General features: G+C 36.9%; 1 protein-coding gene across 1 annotated transcript in view; it reads left to right on the top strand.

The window, feature by feature from the left end:
- The window catches only part of LOC139697141 (DIS3-like exonuclease 2), a 35,034-nt gene that overhangs the window by 4,943 nt on the left and 10,089 nt on the right, over nt 1–20,002 (top strand). The window contains exons 5-13 of the mRNA XM_071595887.1: nt 2,089–2,142; nt 2,284–2,391; nt 2,864–2,911; nt 4,725–5,115; nt 6,842–6,974; nt 8,643–8,873; nt 9,481–9,648; nt 15,274–15,466; nt 18,532–18,708. Coding sequence (XP_071451988.1) covers nt 2,089–2,142; nt 2,284–2,391; nt 2,864–2,911; nt 4,725–5,115; nt 6,842–6,974; nt 8,643–8,873; nt 9,481–9,648; nt 15,274–15,466; nt 18,532–18,708 — 1,503 coding nt within the window. The remainder of the gene's footprint in view (nt 1–2,088; nt 2,143–2,283; nt 2,392–2,863; nt 2,912–4,724; nt 5,116–6,841; nt 6,975–8,642; nt 8,874–9,480; nt 9,649–15,273; nt 15,467–18,531; nt 18,709–20,002) is intronic.

Raw genomic sequence — 20,002 nt, 5'->3', positions numbered from 1 at the left:
AGTTTTCACCTGCCGGACGGACTGTCAATGGTCAGTATTAAATTGGAGTGGTACGCTGTTTGAGGGATTGAGTCCACCATGTCCACCCAGAGAAGAAAGACGACTGGTTGCTCTGCCATGACAATGCAACCGTTCACACCTGCTTCCCCATCACTCAAGTTTTAACCCAGTTCAACATGGCGATACTGCTGCAGCCATCCTATAGCCCCCAGTGGGTTCTTTTTGTTCCCCAGATGAAGAGAGACCTGAAAGAGAAGTGGTTTGACAGCATCGCAGCAGTCCAAAAGGCTTCAACAAGGGTCATTCCGGTTGAGGAGTTCTCGGGAGAACTCCTCAACCGGATGGCTAAATGGCAGTGGTGCGTGGATTCTCAAGGCACCTATTTTGATGAATTTTAGTCCGATGTACAAAAGTGTTCAATGAATTTTGTGTTCTGAGACCAGTCTTGAAACTTTATTTACGCAACCTGTATCTAACAATTTTATCTATTCTCAATGATTTTGAAAGGTGGTTCTCATATGGTCAATGAGCTTGGTTAGCAGATGCCACAGGATGATCAGTGGTCACAAAAGAAGTATTTATGGTAAGCTTTGAATTTTTAAGGAACTTAAATGTGAAGAACCAGCTTTGTGAGGTATAATGAAGCTGTGAGCTCTCATTCTAAGGCAACAGAGAACTTCCTTGGTGCTTCAAGAAGCTCTTAGATCATTAGGATTACCTAGGTCACAACAGACTTCATTTGTGATAAAATGGGTCTCTTCTGAAAAAAAATGCCGCAGCAAAGCTAGAAGAAAACAGAGGAGAATATATTTCATCGTGCATGATTTGTATAAAAAGTATTGGGAAAAGTTATGTCAAAATAGATTTCAGATATTGCTGCAATGCCTCAAAATTCTTCAAGGTTTATTCCTTGACCATCAACTCACTTTTGCCAGTGGTTTTTTCATGACTCCGAGGCTACCTGGTTGGCAGATTCTGAATTGCCCGTAAGGGTTCATATTCAAGCTTTTTTGATGGTGCTTAGGTTCTAATGGTGCTGTCTTTTGAGGGAGGACTTCACTTTTAAGAATAGGAAGTAATTTTTGCTGGTGCCAATTTAGGACTGTAAGGAGGTTAGGGATATATTACAATGGTGTTTCAGAAGTTCTAAACGAGCAGGCAATTGACTCTAAAAATAACCAAATTAATAAAACAAATTTTTTTTAAATCAATGTATTTAATTTGTTCAAAAAATAATCTTATCACCTTCAAATCACTCTCCATTACACTCAATTCATTTGTCCAATCTTCAATTCCATTCCTGGAAACATTTTTCAAACTCATCTGTTTAAATGTCTTACATCTCCTGTCTTGGTTTTTTCTTTACTGCTTCCCCGTCATCAAAACACTTGTCCTTTCATGTTTCATTCAAGGAAACAAAAAGAAATCACGCAGAGCAAGGTCAGGTGAATAAGTGGCGTGGGTTAAGGGAGTCTTGTTGTTTTTGGGTTAAAACTGGCACATTGAAATGGCTGCAGAAGATATGCTAATTGCGTAAGCTGCTCTAACCGCAGCACTATTCAGGTTGTTTTTCTGTACTTCCTTGTACATGTAATTTTGGATAAATGAACACTGTTTCCTATGCACAGTCACAGAAATTAGCTGATGGCATCATTACTCCTAGTGATTAAATAGTGTAATATATGTTAACCATTGCTATCTACCTAAAGGTTGATTTGATAGGTGAAGATAAAGCTTCATCTTGCATTAAGCCCAGCTGTGTGCAAAATTCAAGCATGAGGTAAGGCTAGTTGCTTTTACTTTGCTGCCTATAGTTTTGTAGGGAGACCTGGTACCTCGAAAATCATACACTTCAGTGAATGAAGCTGAAGATGTCCAGAGGTATCACCCGAAATCAAACTCAGGCCCTCTGATCAGTAGCCCAATGCTCTATCCACCGGCCTATCAAGTCCTTGGTATAATATATGAGTATATCATAAGTTAAGCATTAAATATGTATAATTGTCAACCTTGTCATGCATGCATATACTTTTTATAAAAGAGAACATAAGTTTTATTTTACGATTGATACATGCTTTTATATTTCAGGGTTGTATCCGCATCAATGCCAGAAATTATCAAAAAGCATACATCAGTCTGGACGTAAGTTTCTGGTAATAGTAGCATTCAGTATCATGCTAATGCTAACTTGGAATTCCCGTTAATTAGTTTTCTGTGGTAATCAGTCCTTAGTGTTTTATAACAATAGTGTGATTTATATGTATCTCTTGTATATATTTCTAGGGTGACGAAGATGACAAAGATATTCTCATTGATGGGATAATAGATAGAAACAGGGCACTGGAAGGGGATGAAGTTGCTCTAAAATTACATGATGCATCCAGATGGCAGGTATGTTTAATATCATAATAGACTTACCTTTCTTTCTTAAGAAATTTTGGGATTTGGCTGAAGAGTTCTTGAAAGGTATGACACATGTTGGGTGGAAGCTGTTGGCACATGTTGGGTGGAAGTTGTAAGCAGTTTTCAAATAAGGAAAAAAATATTGGCCAAGGGGTCTGCAGTTAAACGTTCCATCCAACAGACATCATATTCACTCAAAGTGCTCTCCACAAAGCACTTCAAGTAGGGATAAGGATACCACTGAAAAATATTTTTTGTCTCCAGGATACCATGTTATCCTGGGAAACTTAGGTAACACAGGGAGTGGTATTTACCCTCCCCCCACTTTAGCTAATGTGTTTGAATTTCATGACTTAAGCTTAACTTTAACCTCAGACATGAGATTTACCTATTAAGTGCCATCTGCAGCTAATATCATTGTGATTCTGTTTCAATTAAATGGTTCTTTTTTTATTCACAGGTAGAAGAGGATTGTGAAGGCGGGAGTGTAATTCGAAAGACTGGAATGGTAAGGAATTCCTATAGTTACATGCCTATATATTTTGGGACTAAATATGGCCTTTTTCGTATACCTTGTTAAAGTAATAGTTCTTTGATAATTGATTTTGAGAAAAAGTCTTTTGTCCTAACATTATTCCTATTTTTCATTGATCCAAACCATAAAGGCGTCTGTAAATTTTTCAAACCAAAATAACTAACTGACTGGCCTAAATGACTGGCTTCCATGCATGAAATTAATCATTAGGGAAATTATTTGAACCATGCAAAATTTATTCTGTGTAACAAAGTTTTAGGTCATTCCTAAATGCACAATTTTAAGATGTCAAGGTAATTATGCCATTATAAGTTCATTCGAGAGACATAATATTATGTTGATAAATTTTTAAAATGAAAGGACCATTTCAGGTTTCGATACACTCTAGTGAGGGGTTTCTTTATGACAGTGATGATACTATTATGGCTGTTCTTTTGCAAAGGGATTAACCATTGAGGGAATTGTTTTTTTTTGATACTACACACCTTCATAAGTACATTGCTGGCTTGACATCTTCCATCTTATAAACAGCTTACTGAATGTTTTATGCCTATCGGTTGTTTAATTCATACACCTGTTGAGTTAAAATTCAAATTATTATATCCTATCTCTGCAATTATGGTATAAATTTGGGAATATCAGATGTGTGATAATTTACAAATATTTGTAAAATAGGAAGGGGCAGTGAATTGGTGGTACCCTTGGGAGACATGCAGTTAATGCCATTGGCCTCTTTTGTATGTGAATTTACACTAGTATCAGGCCTGTACACAAGTTATAGTGATCATATTGATAAATCAGTAAAATTAGGTCAAAGTACTCGTGTCGATGGGCTATGTGTGGTGGCTTATTTAACTGCAGTTGTCATTAATTCCTTACAATTTGAGGGTTGAAGCATATTTATGATGCAAATTTTTTGTGAGGTGATGCTTTAGGAATAGTAGGATGCATAGCCATGTATTCCCTCTTTTACAGATAACTCATAATTACCCTTTTTGGTTTTAGCTGACAATAATCATGTAGATCCTAACTTAAACTAAAGAGGAAATGAGTTTTGGTACATTTTTTGCATGAAGAAGTTTTTTTTCTCCATGATTTTAAATCTTATTATAGAATTTGTTAAGCAAAAATCATTTATTTGTTTCAGTATTTGCCCATGGCCAATGATATGCACTGCAATTATCAATATCTATACATATTTTAATGTTTACACTTTTGTAGGAAGAAAATGGATTGTTACATTAGAAATTTAGGAAATGTCATAATGATAATTTTTATGATTTGTAAAATTCCAGTAATTCATCATCACTAATGTGTGCCATTGGCATGGCATGCTGTAAAGAAATATTTATCCTTGGCCCATTCATTAGATTCAGGCCAATTTTTAAATCTAATTTTTGAGCAAAAGAGATGTCCTACAGGCTGGGAAATGCAGTGTGTGCTTCTGTTTTTGAGAGTTGTTTTTTGAGATCACAAACCATGTTTCCTTTATCCATGTAGGATGCCTTTGTAATACTGTCAATATGCTGCTGTACAATTAATAATATATTGCCAAGCTTATAACCAAGAATGCTATAATATATTAGCATCACTTCTTCCTGGGCAATTCAATCTTCATCTCTTTGCCTAAACCATTAATTCACCCATGTATTAGATTTCTACATGGCAGAAAAAATTCAAATCCGTATTTATCCAAATCCTATATCTGGAAAACAGGGTTAAATGAGAGTGCCTTTAAAATCTTCTTTCCTTCTATCTCAATGCTTAATCTTCCTATTTTTTGCAGGTCGTTAAAATTTTAGAAAAGAAGCATAACAGATGCACAGTGGGTTACCTAAAGCTCCCTGCCAAAGCTGGGAAAAGTAATACTCCCAAGAAAAATACCAGTAAAGAAGGAACTCCCGGAAAGAATCCAAGTACTCCATCTTCACAACCTCAAAGTGAAAACTGTACGCCTAAAGAAGTAGCTGTAAAATTATCATTTACGTCTCCATCAGTAGGGATATCCCCTGAAATGACACATTCCAGCACCATTACGGAAATAAGTGAAAGGCACGAGGAAACAATTGATTCTACGACACTTCAACCGATGGGAGAACAGAGACAGGACACGGAGCCAGAGGAACTCCTTCCGCCTGAGCTACAGTCAGGAATAGAGCACCCTACACCACCATCAGGTAGCTCAAGTGTCTTTGACAAAAATGTTTATGTTATAAAATATCTTTTGAACCTTACTCTATCTTTTCATTGTAGCTATTTCAATGATTCCATTTGTTCAGTATGGTGAAATGAAACTTATTTAGGATGATATACTTCCTGTATGTACAAGTCGGTCTGGGAACAATCCAGCCTTGCAATAATTTGAGAGAAATAGCCTACCTAAAGCAATAATGAGGCTTTAGTCCCCTTCAAAGTTCTTCCCTTGGGGCCTCACACACTCATCCTCATCATATTGTCTTTTCTACTTTTAAAAATAATTGGCAGAGTTCTTTTTCAGAATGGGCTTCAGCTGTCTTTTTGCATTCTCCTTTATCTCGTCAACTGAATCTTGGGAAGACTGGGCTTTTGTTCGTGGGACATAGACTTAGGCTCAGGGCTCATCTCCAGTTATGATCTTTTTATTTTTTGAAAATCTGTTACATCGTTAGTGGCTTGGAGAAAATCCCCTGCAACTCTAGCACAAACTTGTTAACTTTGACCATGCCTAGTACGTGTTTGTTTGTTTACCTTTTTTGTCCATTTCACCTTTTCCATCCTCATCCACATCATCATTTCAAAAGTCTTTAATCTAGGCCTCAATGGCTATGTTTCCGTTCCATACAAAACTTCGCTCCATATTGAATTATTTGCAAGTATTTTGGTAGCATTCTAAGTTAACATCCCTGTCTTCAACTCCCTCCTTTATGGGTTAAATGGAAGAAGGGACCATTTGGTCTCAATTTCGCCCAAATAAAGACCACTATCTATCTATCTATCTATCCTCTTCTAAATGCTTCTTGGCATATGGTAATTCTTCTTTTTACAATCCTGCTACTTTGACCAACTTGGACTGTAACTATTCAAACATGTATAAACTGAGCCACCTGCTCTAGTTAATGAATACATATTTGAATATGTTTCTTAGTCCTTCTCTATCTTGAAAAATTGATAAACCTTGTTCTGTTAACATTTATTCTCATCCAATACCTATCACGCTTGAAATATTTGCAACTGCTTGGGTTAATAGCAAACTATAGCTTGCTCATCAAGAAACTTAACTGATTTTATGCGTTGTCCACAGAGTTTATTTTACAATCTCTAGTTTTTCCAATGCTTTTTTAACAATTTACTCCACATGTATATTCAACAGCTTAGGTATTAGTGGACATACCTGTCTTATACCCCTTTTTCTAGCACTTCCCACCCAGATTCTCCATCTTTCACTACTAGCAGTCTGAGACATGTTCCCAATCTATTTCTATTTCCTGCAATACATTTGTTTGTTTTACCCAAGAAGAAACAGAGGGCTGGAGGATCTCTGAAATGTTTTCAAGATGACTATCATTTCAATGCAACTCTTGTATAAATTTTGACTGAAAGAGGTGTGCATTGTGTCAATGTCCATTTAGAATTTATGTTAATTCATTCATGTGCACGTTGCAGTTGAAGAAATTTGCACTTGGGTGGCTTTTCATGTGGATATTAAAGTAAATGTCACCAGGACTGTTTCAATAAAGTGTTATGGAAGGTTTTCAAATGATGGTATCTGGTGTTGATTAAATTTTTACCCAAATTAAGATTTCCAGAATTGCGGAAATTCCAAAACAATTAATGGAGTTTTGTTTTGCTTGGTTAATTCCAGTGTTTGCTCTCTTAAAATATTATGAAATTGTTGTTAATAGGTGAACATAAAACTGTTTGCAGGTACAACAGAGGAATGTCAAATCCCTGATACGCCAAGTCTCCCAGCTGAAGAGTTAGCTGAGGATCAATCTTTGCCTTCTGTTGGGAATTCAGTTCCACAAACAACGTCCCCTCAGGAAACAGTGGAGTTGGTGTGAGTACAGTTTTGCAATAGTTTCTCATTGTTCATTCCAAACCCAGCTAGTTCAGGCCTACACATTATCCAGGGAGGATCCAGTCATGCAATGCTGGTTGCTAATTTAAAGATCACTAAATTGCACTTGGCCCCAACATGGTAAATTTCTCATTTAAGTTCCTCAAAACATAATTGAAAGTAAATACTTAATTACAAATAATAGATTAATATACCAGTAGTATTTAATGAGATAGCAATTGCTATGCCAAGCCAATCATTCATATGCTTAATTAAATGGCACACATTTCCTAGATAGTACATGCTGTGCCATTGAAGATGCAAATCTTCCAGGATTTCTTCCACGTGGGTCCATTTTCTTAGACAACAGTTTTGCTAGTGTTGAAATCGGCGTCTTCAAGTCAGAAGTGGTTGATGCTTATTTTTGCTTGTCTTGCATAATCCTCCCACCTGAGAAGATCCACTGTATTTGATCAACTCAAATTCTTTTTGGCTAAAATGAAAATGGACCCATGCGAAAGAAATTTCAGAAGATTTGAATCTTCAATCGCTACAGTCAGCAAAAGCCTTCACAGCAAACACATTCCCATAGTTGACTGAAAGTCTTTTTTCGAGCTCTTTTTTTTACGAACATTATACGTTACGAACACAGGAGAGGTGGGGAAGGTGGAATCAAGCAGATCACGAATGCAAAAACATTTCCTATACCTGGATTTGAACTCCGGATCTTTTCACTTGCCGGGCGGAGGCTCTTAACCACTTGAGCTATCCAGGAAACTTAATTTACAGTGAGATCTGTGATTCTTTATGCAACCAAGTGCCCCGTTTCTTTGGCCAAGAGATGGCGGAGGATGTGTAGACCGCTATTGGATGGTTTTTTTATTATTTTTATTATTATTAAAAATACACATGTGCTGATAGACATTGTCAGGTGGCGCACAAGTCCCAAATATTCGCAAAAGATAATAGATAAAATCAGACTTCAAAACACAAATCTCTTTAACAAAACAAGCGAATCCCCATCCCATTTACAACATTAATCAGCAAGTAAAAAAGATAAATTAAAAAAATTAAGCTATTACATATAATATCATACACCAAATATCAATCAAATTATTACATTTTTACCTTACATCTATTCTTAAAAGTATACACTCTGTTAGGAAAGGGCTCGAATATTTTTGCAGGTAAGGTGTTCCAATCAACAATTGTTCTATTTAGAAAGGAAATTTTTTTTTATTTGTTCTCTGGGCCCGGCATTTTACCTTAAATTTGTGATCATTTCTGCCTATAAAATTTGGGTTCCCCGCCTCTTTCCTAAGATCTCCCCAAGCTTTCTCCCCCTTCAGAATTCGGAACATTCCACAAAGTCTGCTTACTTTCCTTCTAGTTTCTAGAGGTTCCCAGCCCAGCGTTTCTAGCATGTCAGACACACTCTCCATCCTCCTATGCTTCCCCAGTACATATCGGGCAGCCTCTCTTTGCATGTTTTCCAGTTTTTTAATATGACCTTCTTCCTGAGGGTCCCATACAAGAGAAGCGTACTCTGAAATTGGTCTTACTAGGGTCTGATAAGCCTTCGTTTCATTGGGCTTGTTGACAGAACAGTCCCTCTGCAGGTTGTTGTTCCATTATTTGATAAGAATGCATTCCGTTCCTTCATTACAGCCCTGACTCTGACCCATCAGAAGTTCCTCAGAAGCCTGAGGCCAAAGTGGAACAATGGAATATGCCGGAAATGGTGTTGTTCTCTCCAAGAGATGCTCGAATCCCTCGAATGTGGGTCAATACCAAGAACCTACCCTCTGGCACCCCGATTGATCTCAACCCAACCAATTGTCAAAATCATATATTTTTGGTACGCATCACTGAATGGAATGAACAGCCGATAGCAAAAGGGTATGTCATCTAAGATATTCAATCATTTCTTAAGGTAGATGTAATAAGAGATGAGTGTACCAATCAGTTGGCTGATGGTAGAAATGACAAGTTGAAAGATATTTTTAGATAATAAAGCTTCCTTTCAGTTACAGAATAAAATTTACTGTTTTTTTGTTTATGTAGAATATATACTTATGTATTAATATTTTTATTTGATAAAACAATGAAGACATTTACATTCTGTGTATTTGTTTACACATAATCATATTGGTGTGTGTATCTGTGTCAATGTATATATTTTCCTTCTCTTAATTGCATGGAAAGTGTTCCATATGTTTTGAAAATCACAAATTATTGAAAGTCAACTGTCATTTTGTCACCATTAAACATTTGGCGTCGTAACCTTAACACCTAGTAGTCAACTACATTTAGTCAAGAATAATAAGTTTCTTGATCATCTCCCTCTTTTAAATAATGCAATTATGAAGTGTAATTATGCATTAGTTGAAGTTATTCATTTTATCATGCAGATTTTTCAAGCACGCCAAAAGAAACTTTTCTTTCTCATGTATTCGTCTGACACGATACATTTTTCTTTGATTTTTCCATTATGTATGCTTTTCAGTGTGTTGTTGGCATATGTTGGCGAGGCAGATGAATTGGATTCAGAAACAGCAGCACTGCTTCTGGAACACAACTTGGATGTAACCCCATTTCCTGAAGATCTTCTCAAACTCCCTCCCTTACCATTTCAAATTCCTCAGAAGGAATTAGATGAGCGTCGTGACTTCAGGTATGGATCATATATGTTACAGTCAAAATGTCAATCAGTCAGAGTCTTTTCCTCTTTTTATTAAATATAGTGAATGAAACATATTTTGTTAGAAGGAAGTGAGAAAAGAATGCAAATGGCAGAAACACAAAAGTCTGTAATGATTTTGAACATAATAAGGAGGTGATTTGGTAATTGTTATGAAGGGCAAAGTATGTAGAAACATAGAGAACGTGTCTATATTTGTGAAAATAAAATACAAAAACATAAAGTTGCACCCATACTACCCATTAAGGGCACGATTGGGAGTATGTAAGTGGTTGTTTGAGAAGATTACAAAAAACTACATGCTCAGTAAATAACCCGAGGTCAATTTCACCCATTACTAAGTCCGACAGCTTTTGAAATTCACTCTTCTGGGTAGGGAGGCTAGTTCTTTACCCTGTGCCAGTTATGTTTCCCCAAGAAGATCTGGTACCCAAAATATCACTCAGCTTGGGTGGAGCTGAGGGTTCACAGAGTGGTGTTCTTGGGAATTGAACCCGGGCCCTTTGTTCAGAAGTCCAATGCTCTACCTCTGGATTACCACGACCCTGTTTGAGAAGATTTGTAACAATTTTCTTTTATGTTAATTATCAACGTGCATTAAAGCCTCATTCCTGCTTGCCATATTTCCCAACCCATTAGACACTCCTACACATAAGACTTTTCTGCTTTGAATATATGGGAAAGACTTGGATCAGACAAAAAATGTGTCAATGTATTTTGATGCTTGCACTTAGTACAAAGAAAATTGAATTTAACGGGGAATATAGCAGATTAAGAGCATAAAAACGTTTCCTTGACCGGGATTTGAACCATGGATCTTCAACTTGCCAAGCCAAAGCTCTGAACCACTTAAGCCATCGAGGAAATGTAAGTTACGCTTAAATCTGCAGGTGGTTTATGCAACCAACTGCCCTGATTTTTTGGCCAGAAAATGGAATTAGGGAGCTATTTCACCAACCCAAGGGGAAATGGACCATGACACAAGAGGAAAGGATAGTAGGGGAAGAAATCATACTATGTCGTAAAAGAAATAAACTGCATTTCTGGGCATGTATAGCCAGAAAGAAATGAGCCACATTGTCCAAATACGCAGTCAAACACAAATTCACGTGAATGAATATGTGTTCACCATTTGGCAGGTTTTTTCTTTGATTTACCTGGTTGATTCCATGTTATTGTTGACGCCTCCATATTCGCTCTAGCCATGTGATTTTTTTTGATTACCGGATCCTCCTGAGGAAGCCACAGATTGCACAGGGAAAGGACCTCTTTAAATACCATGAATGTGTGAATTTCATATGCTTTATTGGTCTTGGTATGTATTTGGTGAGCTTGACATGCACCTATCACGCTAATTAATAGGTTGATTGTGGTTTCTTTTAATCACCTAATGAGGCAACCTATCACAAACAGAGACATGACACATACGTGAAACATTTGGAAGACTCTTTGAGACCCAAAGAAAGAACAAATTTGACCTCACCATTGGAAAAGTTAACTAAGTTGTCCTAGACATTTTTTAAAATGATTTTTGGAATATTTAATAGTCTAGGGTAACAGTTGAAATAGGATGAAATTTTTAAAACATTTAAAAAAATGATATTATGAACAATAAATTGCATATTATAGTAAGATTTTCAGCTTGATTGTGTCTGTTTATTTTATTGTTCTTCCATGTTTCACAATGTTGGGCACACAATTTTGTAATGTTTTTGCCCTTCCCTGCAAATTTCAACTAGTTATACTGCTCTTTTTCCTTTGATCAAATAATGGAATCAATAATTATATGTCATGCAGTCAGTTGTGCTGAATTCATCTTCCCTATTGAAATTATTTTGATGTTTTTTTTTTAATTTCTATAACATCACTTATAACCACTGGGAAGTAATTTGCCTCTCCATCTAGTAATTTTGAACCCTGAAAAGCAATATTTTTGTTTGGACTGGGAATCTCTATGTTTCATAATATCTCCATTGCCAGTTATCTGTCATCCTTTCAATGTTCTCGTCAACAAATGAGGGGATAGAGATGGTGTGGTGGCTATTGTACTGGCTTCCCATCCAAAAGGCCCGGGTTCAAATCCCAGTGGCGTCGAATATTTTTCAGGGGTATCTTGATCCCTACTTGAGGTGCTTTGTGAAGTAATGAGGCCAAGTTATAGTTATCGCAAACAAATAGTTTGCACACTGCAAAGGCTGGGAGCCAACTGCCACTGGCCTCCAGCCTTTCCTGAGACTCCCCTCACTTGAACCCAGCCAGAGAGACCAATGCACATCCTTCTATCTATCCAGAAAAAAATAAGTCGTACTACCTTTAGGATATATCTTGCAGTTGTAGTTGCGATAACATCCCTCCAGGTATAATGGTATGGTCAGTGTTCAACTCGCTCATTTTTAAGCTCGGGTAGTAAGTTAATTTTGAATGCATTCAGCGTTTTAATGCTGTGGTAGTGCTCATTGCTGTTTATTTCAGGGTATATGTAACTATTCTTTCTTTGTTCTTTGTCATCCACTCCTTTTCTTGATATATAATTATTACTAGTGGCCATGACCAGCATTGCCAACCCAGTTTATCAGTACAGCGGTTTGGGATTATGCTTGTATCATGTTATGGGGCTTTTTGTATATGTAGTCAGTTTCTTTGTTTCAGTGTCGTCTGTGAAGGTGCGATTTTACATATCCCGCGAAGAACTCTCAAATCGTCTTTCCTGCCTTCTTTGGATATCTCCCAGCAGTCCCCAACTTCCTCATTTGTTTCCCATTTCAGTCAACCTCACCTCTTCAATCTTTCTCCACTCCTATATTTCAAAAGCCTCAAATATGCTTCATCATCTTGCTTCAATGACTATGTGTCCGCACCATACGAAACAAAACCAGAAATTTGACAGTGATGTATGGGAAATAAAAATTAGGACACACTTTAATTTTTTTATGTCGCATGCTTGTTTTTTATTCTCCCATCGCATACATATACACCCTAATTAGGGTTAAATGTAAGAAGGAACATTACGGTCTCAATTTCACCCGAATAAAGAAGTTTTTCTATCTATCTAGCGGTGTGTGGGCAGTTATCATGTAGATGGATTGAAGTTGAGGGTGGTCAGTGGTGTCACCTGGAACTGAACCCCCAGGCCCTCTGGGTCAGTGGCTCTGTGGCCTATCCATGGGACTACTGTGCCTTGGAACTTGGATGTTATTTCGAAAGTAATGATGGTATATGAGTCTTAACTCATGAGACTTAACTCTCGAGGACATTAAATAGTAGCCACAAATATTAACAATTTGAACTTAATGGATGGATGATGTGGATAAATTGTTAGAAAGTAGAAAAAAACAAGTAGAATATATATAAGGAGAGAATCTTATGAGTCCTTAAGCCTTCGGGGTAAAAAAATGGGGATAAATACTTAATCTGAGAAGCAGTTTATATCAATAGTATTATTGTATATTAAAGTTTTTTTGTGATTCTCGGAACCATTTAAATAACCTTAATCTTTTATATCTTTTATGGATCTCCTTTCAATTTGCTTTAATCTGGCTAAAAAGGAAACTAAAAAGATTCTTCTTTGCTTGAAGTTATCTTAAGGTCTTGAATAAGAAAACAAATGTGTTTTGAAGAATACGTGACAGAAATATAAATTATCGAGTTAACACATCGATCCAAATGGAGTACCACCTTGATGTAGTGGAAGGGCTTTTCTGTTCTCATGACCCGTAACAGCTCTTCTAAGCTCTTAACTTACATACTGTAGTCTATGTACATGTAATTAACATAATCAACATTATTTGAATTATTTTATAAAACTATTAGCTTACTAAAAGTTAAAAAAAAACTTCATTTTTAATGTTCAACGCCTGGTGTGTGTAATCATCTCCCTACCACACACCCTAATGGTGACTTGGAGGGTACTAGATAGTTAGGTAGTTAGACTCTGACCGGCATGTTTAACGGTGAATTCAAAAAACTAATGAAAAAAATTTAAAAGTTTACTCTTGAAGAAAAAATTCCAGACCATTGAATTTCAAGGTAATAATTTACTGAAAAATATAAGTTTAAAAATATACATGGGTATGGCTATGCCCATCTTTGCCAGACCAATTTATACAGGTGTAACTGAATTTCGTTCTTATAATAGGCTTTGGTGTCGATCCATTTAAGGAGGTAGTATTATGTAGGTAAAAATATCAATAAGTCTGAGCAGAATTATTGCTTTTATTATCATGCAATGTAATTCTGAAATACTGCTATGGTAACATTAATTAATGTATGTAATTAATCATTATTACTAAACAGTTTTATGTATAGCATAATTTGATCAATTCTATCTAGCCTTAGTAGTTATGCCAACATTTTTCTTTTAAAAGTTGACTCAACTCTTAAAGATATACTTCAAGACCATCAAATTTAGCGGCAGCTGTTTACAATGTGTGAAGCATCTGCTCAGCTGTAGTCATAAATCATAACATACATTTGTAAATTAGGTACTGGCTAGGTAAGGGATGGAACAGTTTGACTGTAGTTCCTCATTGAAGTGAATTGATTGAAATCGTAACTCAGCATGAAACATGGGCTGTCATCTGTGTGAAAAAAAAATAAACGTTTTTTATTTAAAAAATTAGGTTGGTTTTTTCGATCTCAAAAATTTCCAGAAAAGTGTAGTATCCAAATGAATCCTAGCTTAAGGCTATGCTTTTTACCCTTTTTACGCAGAAAATAAGAAGCCCTTACTCTATAAAGTCTCGGTGCAATTGGTCCTCAAACAAACAAATTAATTTTCAGATTTATACATTATTAGGATTTCATGTGGCAAATATTCTTCAGACTTATTTTTCATATAAATATTCCACATACCAGTATGGTACCATTCAGACTTGCACGCTAAAACTGCCAAAATTACAATCACTTGCATATCTTTCTTGCCTCAAATATTGATAGTAGTGGAAATGGGATAGCCGGTCAAATAAACTGGAATTTCGCTCCATGTCCTCTACCGATTTCCTGAGCTTTAACAGGAATATTTTCAGCCAAAAACAAGAGTATGCTTAAACTAAAGTATTTCTTCTATGTATTCAATTCAGGCTCAACTTTGTGGAAGTTCATATTCATTAAATGAAGATCACAATGTACTTTTCCCCTGTTCTTTATTTTGGTATTACTAGTTTCAACGCTTAGTCGTCATCATTGGGTACCTTTGATATATGTATACCTGGATGTGTACTCAATGCATAAGCGTTGAATCTAGTAGTGCAAAAATAAAGAACAGTGGAAAAATACATTGTGTTCTTCATTTAATGATATTTCTTCTATGTATAACATGGAATTGGTCTGAATTTGTATCACCTAGTGACTTCTTGAGAGATGTGGCTTTTCAATTTCATGTTTTTTTTTTCCATCTGCACACATACGTGATGCAATCCTTCATGATGCAATCTCGTAATATCCTAGAAATTTTTAATTGGAGATTGGACATTCTTACATTCCCTGCCACTGTCCCAAATTGTTGTTGCTCGAAGAGGATGATGCAGATTTAGATTGTAGTTGCCATGGTTTTAATTCATTTCCACTCCTTTTTTTTCTGTTTGATTTTCATATTTTCAGGAAAATGTGTATATTCACCATAGATCCTCTTACTGCCAAAGACCTGGACGATGCCTTGTCAGTTCGGCAGTTAGATGACCACCACTTGGAGATAGGGGTGCATATTGCAGATCCATCGTTCTTTTTGGAAGAAGGCTCAGAGCTAGATATTTTTGTCAGGAAGCGTGCCACTAGCATTTATCTTGTGCAGCAAGTAAGTTTAGCACAGAGTGTTTTCCAGTCCTTGGCAAATGTCGGTTGGATATCTTTTTTTTTTTAGAAAATCACAATTGTATAGAAAGTAGAAATCATAGAGATGTGTTTCTTTTTGGTGTCCAATAAGAGGGAAGTAGTAGCGAATGTTGCCCAATCTGAATCGTCAATGTTTTTTAATTCAAGATGAATACCAAATGCTGAAATATCATTCCCTTAGTCAAACATAGGATTGAAGGTTGTGGGTTATAGTATTACATGGATCCAGTATCATTGATTTCAAGTTTGCATGACTAGTGTAGTAATTCTTCAAAGGTATGCTTTTTTGGGAACTGCAAAAGAAAATATGGACTCAAAAGTACATGCATGAAAAACTGGCTGATAGCAGGGGGAGGAAATTCAATAAAACATGATAGGAACTCATTAAAATGTTTTTCAAATGTAATGTACGAGGGTCATCCGGAAAGTAGTACCCGTTCGTGCCGCATGAAGTGCTGACGACGCGAGTAGCCGCTGGACGAGGTCAGATAGCTTCAGTGGCTTGTCTGCCTTCTCTGAGCCAAGTTGCGTGACGCTAGCATTGCCTGTGTTGTTTCTGTGATTGTTTACAATGTTTAAAAAAATTGAGAACGCCGCCAGTTGTGAAGTGAGGGCAGTGATTAAATTCCTCAATGCAAGAAACGTTCGCCCATGTGATATTCATCGCCAATTAAAGGAGGTGTATGGAGACAATGTAATGGACGAGTCGTCTGTTCGGCTGTGGTGTCGCAACTTCAACATGGGGAGGGGAACACACACGACGATGAGCGTTCGGGGAGACCGTCTGTCATTACAGACCAACTGGTGAGCTCAGTTGACGAATTCGTGAGGAACGATCGGCGCGTCACAATTGATGACATCTGTGAGCATTTTCCCAATGTTTCTCGAACAATTGTTCATGAAATTGTTAAACACCATCTGCATTATGCAAAAATTTGTGCAAGATGGGTCCCTCGCGTATCTCAATGAGCTGGCGGCGAAGGACTATGCAGCAGGAATACAGAAACTTGTCACACGTTATGACAAATGCCTTAATTTGCTTGGAGATTATGTTGAGAAGTAGTTTAAAGTATCCTCTTTCAAATAAAATTTTTTGTTTGTTAATATTTACTTTTGTGTCTTTATTTCACGAACGGGTACTACTTTCCGGATGACCCTCGTATGAAACAGACTTTTCAGAAAAATCTAACAGTTTACCAGTTTAAGGATACCTATCACTTATTTTGTCTCTTCATTAAAATCATATTTTTGTTGGAACAGTAGTGCCGCACTTCCTGTGATATGAACATGGTCCTCAAGCTTTGGTCATTAATAGGAGTGCATGAAAGTAATGGTTTTTACTCCTATCTGTCTTTACTAAATCTTATCCCACTTTCTGCTTCCTCTTAACTTCTTCTTGCCCTATGCTTCTCATACCATCTTTTTCAAGTTTGAAGTGGGCCAAAACTCCTCTCACCTGCCTCTGTCTCTATGCACCTAAGTGTAATCCATGGCTTCAAGTTTAAAAGGAAATAGTGAATGATATTCTTCTCTCTTAAGATCCTATGAATTAAATGTAATTTTTAACTGTTTATTTTATTATGTATTTTCATATTATTTGCAACCATTTTCTTTTTTTTTAATGGAACATTCCTACTACTTCCAGTTGATAGCTTGTAGACTCTTGAGTTTATGAGGAGAGATTCAGTGCATGTATGTTTTAGCAGAGGTGTGGCATACCTGTAAACTTAATGCGTATAAGTTTTGCAGCAACATCACATGTGAGATGTAACTAAATGCGCTGCATTGTATACATTTACGATTTATTTGGGAATTTTTTTAGGAATGAGTTCCTAGGAAATATTAAAACTCAGTTGCTAAATACAGACTCATAGCCGTGATATTAACGAAATCTGTAATAAAGGCATCCCTATTCCTATTCCTGATGTCAGAAAGAATTACGTAATAGTATTTTTCTGGCGAAATCAGTTGAATGTTATAGTTTGAAGTTATACCCTCTCAGTCCTAACAACGCAGGCTAATTTTAGAGCACACGTTGGAGAAATGATGCTTATGAAAAGCAAACCTTTTCCAATACTAAGAGTGCCATATCTGGGATTTTTGTAAGGAATTGTTGAACAACCCACATGCATGATTAGTTACTATCTTCAGGAAATCACTATTATGTTTGCATGAATGAAAATAGTAATGAAATATGACCACAAAAAGTGGAAAATGGCTATGACAACCTACACCAAAGAAAAGAGTTTTGGTAGTACTACTAGGTGCGTTCGAGTTACAAGACCAACTACTCGAAACACCAGAAAGTTGAAATTTCTCTCAATTCTCGTCATCGTCCCCCTGTCATTGTAATGTCAACACCATGATTCCATGGCTGCAATTATTACTCCTGGGAAAGGGGTCCTTAATAACCTCCCTGGAAAATTTTTCAGATTCGTTCACCCCCAGACTTTTTGGGTTTGTTATTGCATGACGTTTGGACTTCTTTGAACTGTCTTGCACCTACGATCACTCATATTTCACATCCATAGCACTATCACCACATGTTTCATTCAATGGAAGATGAATTTAAATGGATTTTGAATGTAAACTACGCAAGTGAAGAAAACTGATCTTGTGCTTTCTCATCGAATTGCTGTGGGAAAGGCTACTTGGGTCTTCCACCGGGTCAGTTCCTCCATTGATGATACCCTTAGGCGGAAGACCCGGTGGAAGTCTCAAAGTAGCCTTTTCCAAACAAAACAGATGATTACAAGCTGTCCTCATACAATAGACAATGCCATTTTTAAGGTTTGAAATTGCTTCTTACTGGCAAGCAGATGTACGAACCCTGTGTACTGTACATCCAGTTTTGTTCATATTCATTAATTTTTTACACCTTACCTCATCTTCCATTGTACTCATAGAAGACTTAAGAACTTGAATGCACCTTATCCACAAGTATAATTCTTAATTAAATGTAAATTATTCCCTCCATTTTTTTGGCTGTATAAAATTTGTATCATTGTGACCGTTTCTTCCCTCTAGGTTTTCCACATGCTGCCTAAGGACCTGTGTATGCTTTGTTCCCTATTGCCTGGTGAAGATAAGTTAGCATTCTCACTAATCATGGTGGTTGACATGAGAACCTGGACTGTAACTTCTCACGAATTTTCTCGCTCCGTCATCTGTTCATGTGCTCAGTTGGCCTATGAACATGCTCAAGTAAGTCATTTCTTTAGTTCCGAGTTGGATGTTGAGTTTGTTTTATTAATAAGGTAGTCATGTGCGATACATTTACCACCTGCCATTCAATATGTACGACAATCATTGTTTTCTAAATGTTTGATTTCGCACACAACAAATGTGGACCGCAGGATCCTTATGTAAGAGGATGGAGACCAAGGCATATGATTACTTAGTTAGGGAATGTTCAATTTGGCTTCAGGAAGGGTAGAGGTATGCATGATGCCAGAGCAGTAATGAGATCAATAATAGAGAGGAACATAGAATGAATGCATTCAGGATGTATTTGCCTCTTTTGTAGATTTTGAGAAAGTATTTGAAAGAGTGAATTTGGTAGAATTAATTAATTTACTGCAGAAAATAGGAGGATCAAGATGGTGCAGTGACTAATGTACTGGCTTCGCATGGAGAGGGCCCAGGTTTGAGTCCTGGGGATGGCAGATATTTTTCAGTGGTATCCCAATCCCTACTTGAGATACTTTGTGGAGAGCACTTAGAGTGAGTACACCATCCGTCGGATGGGACACTAAACTGCGGATGCTTTGGCACCTTTTGTTAGGAGTATGCTAATGCCGATGCCAGGTTTCTCTCCACCCTTCCTCCTTTCCCATCCATCCCTAATGGCACAAATGACCTTAGCTGTTGGTCGCCTTCCCCAAAACTACAACTACTGTAGAAAATAGGAATAGATTGGAGGGATAGGAGACTTATACACAACCTGTGCATGTCTCAGACTGCTCAGATGTAAGTGGTGGATGGAGAGACTAGATGAACAGTGTTAGGAAGAGGAGTAAGGCAGGGGTGTCCATTAACATCCGGACTGTGCAACGTTTATGTGGAGAAAATGGTTTAGTAGGCATGGTAAGAACTGAAGATGGGAATGAAAGTCTGGGGAGAATGATAACATCAGGAATAGAATGGTTTAAGGCATCAATTTGTGGAAGCGATTCATGTCGGAAAAGAAAATACTTTATTCTTTCACGTATATTTTATTGTGCATGACCTAGGTTTCGACTTACAAAGTAATCATCATTACCTGATGTGATAAAATCAGGTTTTGCAGATGAACAAAATTTATTTTACCAGTCAGCCAAGAGTTAGCAAAATTTGCCGAGTGAATTAGAAAGTCAGATCAATAGAAATGGGATGAGGATAAATACAAAAGAAAATGAAAGTGATATGGTTTTTTAGAAAGGGGAAAGGTAAGTTAAATATCAATAAATGAGTTCTTAAAGTAGAATGGGTGGGATAGTTTCCCTGTCTCAGTAGTGTT

This window comes from Hetaerina americana, unplaced genomic scaffold (assembly GCF_022747635.1).
Source record: "Hetaerina americana unplaced genomic scaffold, ioHetAmer1.1.p SCAF_1, whole genome shotgun sequence".
In the NCBI taxonomy this organism is placed as follows: Eukaryota; Metazoa; Arthropoda; class Insecta; order Odonata; family Calopterygidae; genus Hetaerina; species Hetaerina americana.
The sequence above is the reverse complement of the archived record's forward strand: the minus strand, read 5'-3'. Positions and strand labels throughout refer to the sequence as shown.